At 65.6% G+C, this 11,107-nt stretch overlaps 1 protein-coding gene across 1 annotated transcript; it reads right to left on the minus strand.

Moving 5' to 3' along the window:
- Positions 1–1,111: 1,111 nt before the first annotated feature.
- ADRA2C (adrenoceptor alpha 2C) lies at positions 1,112–2,539 on the minus strand. The gene has a single exon (XM_047094266.1). It carries the CDS (start codon positions 2,537–2,539, stop codon positions 1,112–1,114), a length of 1,428 nt encoding a protein of 475 aa, XP_046950222.1.
- Positions 2,540–11,107: the final 8,568 nt, after the last annotated feature.

Genomic DNA, 11,107 nt, shown 5'->3' on the forward strand with positions numbered 1-11,107 from the left:
GTGGTAAAGGTCAGCGGTATGGACTAAGGAAGGATCTGGGGACTTGTCAGGCCTCAACCCCGCCCCATTGGTGGGTGGGGCCCTCTTCTGGGCAGGGCTCACCCATGTCTCCTCCATAGTGGAAAATCCACAAAGTGTTCCCAGGCGACAGCATGGCCCAAAGTTACTGGGGGGAGGGGGCAGAACTGGGGCCTTAGATCATGAGAGCCCTGCTTCTCTCCATGGGGGACAAGCTCCCGGGCCAGAAACGGGATGCAGGGGGAAGGGGGGCGGGCAGGGATGGGGATGGAGACATTCCTCCTGGATCTGAACTTGGACCCAATTCGGGGGTTTCTTGATTTCTTTCCCTCTCGGCCAGTTACAGCACAAGAAGTTTACATTTTGCATGCGTGAAAAAGATTTTGGTTTAAATAAAAAGACACCCCTCTTCTCCTGCAAAGGGGATGTCGGAATCTGGAGACCTGGGATGCTCTCCTTCCACCCTTGGTGGGGGGGAGGGGTCGGGCAGGGTGAGGTTTGGAAGATACCCCCACGCTGGCGGCTTAAGGACTGACTGCTACATCAACGCTTAGATTACAAAGGTTTATTTAGAAAATAGTTTGGTTGTTTGGCTGTCGTTTTTGGCAAACATTTAAATACTTTCAGTAACCAAAGATTGTCAGTGCCCTCTTTCTTCCCCCAAGACAGCCGCCCCCACGAGGTCCTGGGGAAGTCAGCCCTTGCTCAGAGGTGGTGTGTGCTGGGGGGGGGGGAGGGGGGGACTCCTTTCTCGCCCGTTCGGGAGGTTGCATTTACTTCTGCTAAGACCCTGACCTCAAAGCCACGCCTCGCAGGGCCCCCAGAGCCAGATCCAGGCCCGGAGCCCCAGAAGCAGCCCTTTGCTGAGACGGGAAGGCAGAGGGGTCGCCCCTCTCTCCTCCCCTCTCCCCAGGGACCCTGCGTCTCTCAGCCCATGCTCCCGGCCCGCCGGCACCCTCCCCTGGGCTCTGGAGGCCAATCCATCCCCGGGTCTCTGGGGAAGCTGCCCCCCTGCTTTCCCCTGCGGGGCCACGCCTTCCCAGGCCTCCGCCCGGAGCTGTCCAGGGTCTCCCGGCAGGGCGGGGCGAGCAGCTCACTGCCTGAAGCCCCTTCGCCTCCGTCGGAAGAGGATGTGCTTGAATGAACGCCGGAAGTCCTGGTTAAAGACGGTGTAGATGACCGGGTTGAGCGAGCTGTTGCAGTAGCCGATCCAGAAAAAGAACTTGAAGAGCGGGTCGGGCACCTGGCAGGCCTCGCGGCAGATGCCGTACAGGCTGTAGCTGAAGAAGAAGGGGAACCAGCAGAGCACGAACACGCCCATGACCACCGCCAGCACGAAGGTGAAGCGCTTCTCGCGCGCCTGGGCCACCTTGCGGCGGCACACGCTGCTGCGCGCCCGGCGCCGGCGCGACAGAAAGAACTCGACGGAGCGTGAGCTGGCGCGCGACAGGCGCCCGCCGGGCCCCGGGGACCTCGCGGCAGCCAGCGTGCCCGAATCGGTCGCTCCTGGCCCCGGCGCCGGCCCCTCGGCGCCGCCCGTGCCGCCCGCGCCCCCCTCGCCGCCCGCGCGCCGCCGCCGCCCGCCCCGCCGCAGGGCACACCGGCGCCGCCGCCGCTCGGCCGCCGCGCTGCTCTCCTCCGGATCCACGTCGGCGCACGGGCGGCGCGGGGGCGCGCAGTGCCCGTTCTCGCCCGCTCCCGCTGCCGCACCCAGCCCGTTCTCCGTGGTCGGGGACGCGCCGTCGGGGCCCGCGGGCGCGCGCTTCTCGCTGAGCGTGCGCGTGCGCAGCTTAGCCACGCGGTAGATGCGCGCGTAGACCAGGCCCATGATGAGGCAGGGCGCGAAGAAGGAGCCGATGCAGGAGGACAGGATGTACCACGTCTCGTCGTTGAGGCCGCACTGCGGGTAGGCGGCACTGTCGGGCTGGCGGTAGAGCGAGACGAGCGGGGGGAAGGAGATGACAGCCGAGATGAGCCACACGGCCACGATGGTCGCCTTGACGCGGCGCGGTGTGCGCTTCAGGTTGTACTCGACGGCCTGCGTCACCGACCAGTAGCGGTCCAGGCTGATGGCGCACAGGTGCACGATGGACGAGGTGCAGAAGAGCACGTCGAGCGCCAGGTACACGCCGCACCACACCTGCCCGAAGTACCAGTAGGCCATGAGCTCGTTGGCCAGCGAGAAGGGCATGACCAGCGTGGCCACCAGGATGTCGGCCGAGGCCAGCGACACCAGGAAGAGGTTCTGCGGCGCCCGCAGCGCCCGGCTGGTCAGCACGGCGATCACCACCAGCACGTTGCCCACCACGGTGAAGACGATGAGGAAGCCCACCACGGCCGCCAGCCCCGCCACGGCGCCCGCCGAGTACTGGCCCGGGGGCGGCCCCCAGGCGGCCCCCGGCGCGGCGCCCGAGGCGTTGGCGGCCCCGCCGCTGCCCCCCTCGCCGGCGCCGCTCGCGTTGGGGCCCGCCGCCGCCGTCGCCGCCGCCGCCAGCGCCGCCGCCAGCGCCGGGGACGCCATGGTCCTCCCGCGAGCTACTACGCGGTCCCGCCTGGAGCCGGGGCGCAGCCGCGGCAGCTCGGGCGCCCCCCAACCCCGGCCGGCGCCCGCATCGCCGCCTGCTCCTGGGGCGCGCCCGCCGGGGACCGCGGCGCCCCGCAGCCGGCCCTCGGCCGTGGTGGCTCGGCGGGCGAGCGGCGCGCCGGAGAGCGTGGCTGCCGGGCTCCCCGCAGCTGCCGCGCGCGTAAGTGCAGAGCAGGAGGCTCCCGGAGCGAGCGGCGACGCGGCGGCGGCGGCGGCGGCGGCGGCGGGGGGGAGGGGGGCGGGGGGGAGGGGGGCAGGTCCCGGGGTCCTCGCGCCGGCCCCGCCCTCGGCCCCGCTCACGGGGAGCGCCCGGGCCGCGAGCCCACGGTGATGCGGCGCCCGAGCGGGCGTGCCCGAGCGGCCCCGCGGCCCCGGAGCCCGGCCGGGGCGCAGGCTGCAGGCGGCGGCGGCGGCGGCGGCGGCCCGGGCGCTCCGCCTCCCATCCGGCCGGCTAGGGCTGGGCGCACAGGGGCGCGGGCCGCCGCTCCTCCGGGCCCCAGCGCCCGCGCGCAGCCTCGGGCTCCAACTTTACTTTCCCGGGCAGGGCGCCGGCGCCGCCGCGCGTCCTCCTCCTGCTGCTCCGGGCGCGGGCGCCCCCCGCGGTCCGCGTTCGGCCGTGCGGGCTCCGCCTTGCCTGCCTCTCTCGCCCGAGCTGCGCCGCCGCCGCCGCCGCCGCCGCCTCCTCCTTCGCCGCCGCCGCCGCCGCCGTGCGCTCGGCGCGAGTGCAGCCGCCCGGGCTCGGCTTCCAACTTGGGTAGAGTTGCGCAGCGGGGCGGGCGCGCGGGGCGGGGCGCGGGCGGGCGGGGGCGGCTTGGCGGGCAGGCCAGCGCCGCCGGCCCGGGGGGGAGCGGGCCCGGGAGCCGGAGCCCGCGGCCGCCTCGGCGAACCTGCCGGCGCGGCGCCGGGGAGGAGTCCGGGGCGGTGGCGCCAGGCGCGCGCGCACGGCGAGGGCGCCCCCTCCAGGGCCGACTGCAGCCTGCGGGACGGGGTTGAGTGCCGGCCGGCCTGGGCGGTGAGTTCCAGAAACCTGCTCTTTCTAAGACAAGAGCTCCCTAGCCTCCCCCGGGCACACGCACACGCACACGCGGGCGCGCACTCTCGCGCGCAGCTCGGGGCGGCTCGGGGTCCGCGGCCTGATGGGAGAGCCGGCCGCTCGCAGCCTGGCGGAGGACGCGACGCAGCCTGGTGCGCAGGGGTCTTGCCGAGTGCCTGTCGCCTCCCATCTCCGGTCGGCGTTCCAGGGCAGAACCACCTCCCTGCCCCCGAGCCTCAGTTCCCTTCTCTGCCCACTTCCAAGCGCTGCTGGAGCATGAATCATGACGGCCTTGCCAGTGGAAGCCCTGGGCAGGCTCCCAGGCTCCGCATCCATGTTGGCAATTACACAAGTTTAATTCTCAGGCTCCGTGGCCCTGCTTTTAAAGGGCGGGGGGTGATGTTCAAAATCACCGCCTCTGACAAACACCCAGAATGAATTTCCCGGATGATGGGCGGTTTTGCGTGGGTGCCTCATTCCTACAGGCTTAGGGGCAAGCTGTTAGGGTATCTCCCCCCCCCCGCCCCCCGGCGCTTACCCCTACCATAGGTCCCCGTGCATTCATTCCAGGAACGTGCGTGCGCTGTCGTTCCCGTCTTCTGGTGCTGGTACCCACCTCCGGGCAGCTTGAGGTCTGTGGGAGCCCGACCCTGGGGAGGAGGCTGGAGTTCTCAGGCCTGGCGTTTCTCGCTTGGAGGAGGGGAGGGCCATTCCTCCCAGCAGTCTGGAAAAGCACCTGGCAGCGCTCCCTGCATCCTCAGATGGACGGGAGGGCTGGGGTCATTCCTGTGGCTGGGGGGCCGGAGTGTCATGCCTTTGGCTTCCAGGAAGTGGTCGCAGGGAGGGATTAGAGTGTCTCCCTTAGTGATGCCTGGAAATGTGCATGGCTTCGGGGGCTGCTTCTCAGTCCTCTGAGCCCTGGGAAGGCTCACAGGGCCCATGTAGGAGAGCACGGGTGTCTTAGCAGAGAGGCCCCCTGGGCGCCCCAGCATCCTCGTTAGCCACCTTACACGGAGGAGGAGGGGGTCAGGCCAGGGCCAGGCCGGAAATCAGAGATTCTGGACTGGGGGACTGCCCAGGAAGGGCCAGACCTCACTTCCCAATCCTGGGCACTTACGCACTTTTGGGGAGCAAAGCCATGACAGCATGTGAGAGGCACGCGGCCCAGGGAAGGTAGAAAGCCACCTTCCCTGTGAAAGGGTCTCCCGGTCCTGGAGGCCTGGAGGGCGCTTGGAGGGAAGACCCACACCACTGCCTCCTCTGTGGTCAAGTGCAACGGCCCTTGTCCGTGCGGGGCCCTCCACCGTCTGGGATGGGCGGTGCCACACCCTGAGACGGCCAGTGAATGCTGTCAGTGCCCTGGAGCTCTTCCCCTAGGCTGGGAGTGGAGTTGTCAGGGAAGGCTTCCTGGAGGAGGTGACTTCTGAGCTGCACTTGGAGCATGAAGGAGGGTTATTGGGAAGTGAGAAGCCCCCATGGGGCAGGGAGATGGGCTTTGTCCTAGAGGCGGGGGTTGGGGGGGCAGAGGAGGAGCCAAGAAAGAGAAGCGGCAGGGGTCGGATGCAGGTTTTGGAGAGCTGTCTCCCACCCCCAGCAGCTCGCTGGCCACGTGGGCCTCCTCCAGAGCCTGAGGGGTTCTCCTCTTGTGAGAGGCACTTTGGGGGACGCCTGGGGCTGTCAGGACATCCAGGGTCCTGGCTGCACTGGCCACCTCATGAGTTCATATTCAGGGTCAGCCTGGCACAAAGAACTTGGAGGAAAAAGGACGCGGAGCACCTGGGGCCCGAGACAAACAGGACTTCCCGCTGCCCGGGAAGCGACTCTCCAGGCCAGGCTGGGGACATCCGGAATGCCTGGCCGGCCCAGTGACTCAGGCCCCTGGGGACGCCTGGCTGGCCTTCTGACCTCAGGACCGCTGGCAACATCTCCCTGGCACAACCCGGGACCAAGCGCCTCCCCGGGGGCCTGGACCCAGGGCGGAGGGGGAGAGGGGAGCTGGGTCCCCTGAAGAGTCCTCGGCTGGGCCTCAGGGCGGCGCCTGTGCAGGCCTGCCTGTGTGCCCGGGAGCCCCGGGGACCTCAGCTGTTCAGAAAGGAGCTGGAGAGGCCTCTTACCCCGACGCTGAAAACTGGGCGCTTGACAGACTGCTCTCCATCACCCTACAGCGAGCAAAACGGCGTGCGCCTGGAAAGACCGTCCGATGGGCCGCTCGTGGCCAGGCCTGGGACCCAGAGGGGTATCAGGGACCCAGAGGGATATCAGGGAGGGTGTGTAAGGATTCAGGCTGCACTGGGAGAGGGGGTGGGGGCGTCGGGGGCAGGTGTGGGACATCGAAGAAGGAAAATCACAGAAGTAAAGCATCTCGGGGCCGCCAAGGCACAGGTGCCTTCGTCCTAACCAGGATGAGCGGGGCCCAGAAGGGAAAGGCTGGTCCTACCAGGGCCACGCAGCCTTTGGACGTGGGGTCCTGGGCCCTAGCGGCTGGGAGAAGGAATCTGGAGGCACGCCTGCTGGGTGCACGCCTGGCCTGTGTCCCACGAGTGGCTCAGCCCTGGCGGAGGGGGGCTTGTCTCTTTGAACCGCCTCCCCGCACACAGGTGTGGATGCACACACACATTCATGCACACACATACCCATGCGCTCATGTACACACACATTCGTGTGCACACGTTTCTGTGCACGCCTAGGCTTGCATGGCCATGTACACACGCGCATCCGTGCATGCTGCATGCACACACGTGCGTCCACACGCTCGTGTAAACGACAGCAGTACACTCACGTAACTATCCACGCGTGCACGCACAAACGCGTACATACTCCCACAAGCAGGCATGCACGAGCACACGTGTGTATGCCCACGTGTTCACACACTGTGCGTGCACGACTTCACGCACACATAAGTACCGGGCCACACACATCCACACACCTGCGTAAAATCAGGTACGTGCGTTATGTGCGTGCATGGACGTATGTTCGTGCACGCCTCACTTGTGTGTAGGCGTGTGTCCATGCACACGTGCGTGCGTGTACACACAGACTCCTGCACGCGTGCGTGCACACGTGCTTCACCCCCACACAGATGCACGCATACGTACACGCACGCGCACAGGTGCCGGGGGCCCTGCTCACCCTCCTAGGCCGTGGGGGGCCGTGTCGGGCCACCCCATCGCAGGCAGCTCTTCCTGGGTTTCGGGCCGGGCTGTGCCCCCTCGGCGGGTCACCTCTGCCCAGCTCGTTCACGTGGCTCTGCGGCCCACCCGTTCCGGGCCGCGAGCCCATCTGTCACGGCCCGCCGCGGAGTCTGGCCCTTGGCATGTGCTCTTCTCCAGGCTGGCAACCCTCCGCTTCGTCTACCCCCAGGGCTCTTCTCTTCCTTAAAAGTGTGTGGCACGAGTCTCCAGGAGGCCTCCCTGAGCTCCCAGGCTAGATCGGGAGCCCCTTTGCTGGCCTCCGTGTGCGCCATCAGGGGCGGGCCGTCAGGCCCTGCCCCTCGGGCCGTGTCTCCCCCGCCTGCTGCAGGGCCCAGCTCCCGGCTCACAGGGGGAGCTCCCTCAAAGCTGGTGGAGGGAGCCTCTGGCCGGCTCCATCGGTTGAGCGTCTGTCTTCGGATCGGGTCAAGGTCTCACGGTTCGTGAGTTCAAGCCCCACGCCCGGCTCGCCGCTGTCAGCACAGAATCCGCGGCGGATCCTCCGTCCCCCCTCTCTGCCCCTCGCCTGCTTGTGCGCTCTCAAAAAGAAGTAAACACGAAAAAAAGAAGAAAGCTGGTGGAGGCACGGGGGCGAAGGGTGGAGGCTGAGGTCAGGAATCCCACAAAGGCCCCGACGCCCTCCTCGCGCCTCGGGCCTGCTGGTCGCCTGCCGCGAGCTCCGTGGAGGTGCTGCCGGCCTGGCACAGCGGGGCCTCACCCGGGAGCTGCCTGCGCCAGACCCCCGTGCCCCCCACCCAGCGGCCCCTTTCTGCCTCCGCCCTGTGGAGGTCGCCGACGTTGGATGTGGACCCCAGCTCCCGCTCAACACTGACTTGCCGTCTGGCAGCAGGAGAACCCCCTGCCTCCCCGGGCCTCAGTTTTCCCATCTGTGAGGTGGGGGTATCGGACCAGCTGCTTGTAAGGTTCACGCCAGCTCTGCCCCACTTGGCTGTGAGCTCCTGTGAGTGGGCGTTGCATCTGGTCTGTTTGCTCGGTGCCCACAGGGGAGGGAAGGGCTGGAGGCAGGGAGAAGAGCCCCATCCACCCCTCCCGCGGATACAGCAGCACGGGGAAACTGGCCTGGCTTCCCGTCTCCAGGCCGAGGGGACTGGCCTCCTCCTTCGAGCTGAGCTGAAGACCCCTCCCGCCCCCCGTGTTGATTTGAAATTTCATTTTCAAAGACAGGCAGGGAAAAACGAACTTGCTTCTCTGCCTGCCCCTCCCTGAAGGATTCTAGAACCGCTTTGTCTTGTTAGAACACGGCCCGGATCCGTTGGCCCGGGGCCCGGCTCTCCGTGCACTAACCCGCAGACCAACTCCATTGCAATATTGATCCAATTGATGGATTTGGCCCAGCTGAGTTCTTACAGACCTGGCAGAGGGCCCTCTGGAGAAAGAGCTGCTTCAGGGACCGTCTTTGATTTGCAATGAGTGTACTAGATCAAAGCAGCGGGTCAGCATGTCTTATTAGGCGCCAGCTGTGTACCTCACTCAGCCCGGGGCCTGCTGGAGTTCGGGCCCACGCCTGTCCCCGTCCTCGCTGCTGCACAAGCCTCTCACGGCTCCCCTGCCTCCGGCCTGCCCCTCTGCCATCTGGTTCCAGGCTTGACAGGGCACTCCCTCTGGGGCTTGCCGCTGTCCAGATGCCTGAGCCTGGCATTCAAGGCCCTCCTAGGCCTGGCCTCGTGTCTGTCTAGGGTCGGGCTGACCAGGTGTCCCCATGTGCCCTTGGGAAATCGCCCTTCTTCTCCAAGCCTCCTCGGTCTGCGATAGCACTAACAAAGTCCCGCCCCTGGGGCTGGTGTGCAGGCTCTCGGGACAAAGGTCCAGGGCTCTTAGCCCAGGGCCCGCTCACCGCAGGGTCCCGGGCCGCGTCCGCCATCGCCTGCCTCTTGCCGATCCCTGGGCCCGGAGCACCTGCTGTCGCCGGTGCTCTTGCCACACACCTGAGCGGGTGGAGGGCACGGCTCCAGCACGCCAGCGCTGGGCTCCTAGGAGCCCTCCCCCCCCCCCGGGCAGGCCCTTGGCCTCCCTGTGAAGCTTCGAGGTCCAGAGCCCACCCTGGCCACCCTCCTGCCCTCGGCGGCTGCGCCCAGGCCCCCAGAACCCCCCGGCCATCGGCGGCACGCGCAGCAGCCACCATTAGGGAGCGTCTCCCCAGGCCAGGCCTGTCCTGTCCTGAACGGTCCATGGATGGTGAGGCCCGTTCACCCTCTTTGGGGCCTTGCTCGGGACCATACGTGGGTACGAGCCTGGGACAGCGTGGCTCCCCTCCAGCGCACCGTTACGCTGCTGGGCTCCCACTGGCTTTTGCCTCGGCCTTGCCCCAACCAGTGACCTTGGTGTTGGGGGTGGGGGGCTTGGAAGGGGTCTCGGGAGTGACCCCCAGGCTGAGGCCTGAAGGCGGAGCATTTGAGGCCCAGAGTGACCCCGTCCACAGGTCTGCCTGCCTAGCAGAGGACCTTCCCCTTCCCCTCCGGGGGCGGGTTTTCCGGTCTGGCCCCTTGTATCCCTTTCTGGAGATAGGGCATCTGTTGAAGAGGCATCTACTAGGCACCCACTTCGTGCCCAGGGTGGACAGGGCCCGTTGGCTGTGGAGAGCAAGGCACTCCTCAGGCAGCACAGGGAACGAGGCACACAGTGACCACCTGGGAGATGCCAGACGGGGGAAGAAGTGGTAGGGCCTGAGGGGGCTCAGGGAGAACGTTCTGGAGGAAGTAGGGGCTCAGCCCAGGCTGGAGGTGAGAAGGTAGCAGCCTGTCCAAAAAGAAGGCTGAGGAGTATGTGCTGGGTGGGCCTGACCTGATCAGGTGAGCCCTTGGAAGGGTGCTGAGGCCTCAGAGGTGTCCTGCCGGCCTCTAAGATGAAGCAGTATCATGAGAAGGGGTCCAAAGACAGGATCTGAGGAGGCCTCTAGTTGCTGAGAGTGGTCCCTGGCACACGGCAACCAGAGAAAACAGGGACAACCTCAGAGAACTGAATTCTACTGGAAACTGGAGGAGCTTGGGGAGGGCAGGACTGGGCCTCAGCTGACACCTGCATCTCGGACTCTGGACCCTGAGCAGGGGACCCATTTAACCTGTACCTGGACTCCTGGCCCGTGGACACTGTGAGATAATGACGTGTGTTGTTTTAAGCTGGCCCATTAGTGGTAGTTTGTTACACAGCCTCGATGACAGATACACCCATGTACCCGGTTGGTTCTCTGGAGGAACGGCGATGTGCCCAGGAAAGAGGGCCCCTCCCAGCACTGAGGGGAAGGTCGTGATGCTGCACAGCCTGTTGTGATGGACCCATTTCCCTTCTCCACTGGCTGGAGGAGGGGCCGCACGGCCAGTCCCAGCCAATATCACCTCCCTGGTGACAAGCAGGAAATGTACACAGGGGCCAAATGCCTTTCTTTCTGCAGGTGCAGGGTGTGAGGCCCAGAGCAGGCAGCCCTTGGGACCCGAGGAGCTCGAGATAAGGGTGGTAACCACAGCGGGGAGAGCCGGGGTCCTTCATGCGGGTTCTGGAGCCTCTAAGGGAACCCACCCGGGAGCCTCCCTTGGCCAGGCTTCCTACGGAGGGGATGTTAAGGGGCCTCGCTAAGCCCCTTGAGAGCAGGTTGTACAGCTTGGGGCTGACCGTGTCCTGAGTTGCTGTCCACACCCCCTGCTGCCTCCTCTGAGAATCACTGTGCCAGTCTGTTGTAGACAAAATGTCTGTGCCTTAACGGCCCCACCCTCGGCCCACGTGACCTGACATGGCAAAGGAACCTTGCAGATGGGACTAAGTTGAGGACCGTGAGCTGGAATATTATCCCAGAGCGGACCCTAAATGTAGTAACAAGGATCCCGCTAAGTGAAGGAGAAAGGCCAGGGGGTCAGCACAGGAGCAGATGTGCTATTGGAAGCAGAAGGCTGGGGACAGGAGGAAGAGGCCGCCGGCTCGGGCACGCGGACGCCTCTAGACGCTGGAAAAGAACTAGGAAACAGGTTCTCCCCTGGAGCTTCCAGGAGCCAGCCCTGCCAACCCATTGTAAACTTCCGGCGTGCAGAACTGTAAGATAATAAATAATGTGTGTCCTTGTAATACAGCTAAGTTTCTGATCCTTTGTTCCTGCAACGAGAGGAAATGAATACAGAGCCTGTAGGTGTTTGGAGAATGAATGAATGAATGAATGAATGAATGAATGAATGAATGAACAAACGAACAAACACCTCCACAAGATAGGCATTCGTATTCTTGCTTTATAGTCAAGACAGTTGAGGCCCAGGCAGCGCCCAGCCTGGCTTCTCAGCA

This window comes from Lynx rufus, unplaced genomic scaffold (genome assembly GCF_022079265.1).
Source record: "Lynx rufus isolate CCGP_SWC_20201006 ecotype Redwood Valley unplaced genomic scaffold, mLynRuf1.p SCAF_38, whole genome shotgun sequence".
Lineage (NCBI taxonomy): Eukaryota > Metazoa > Chordata > Mammalia > Carnivora > Felidae > Lynx > Lynx rufus.

What these genes read in the sequence shown, in the direction of transcription:
- ADRA2C (XM_047094266.1), bottom strand. Translation starts at nt 2,539, where the DNA reads ATGGCGTCCCCGGCGCTGGCGGCGGCGCTGGCGGCGGCGGCGACGGCG.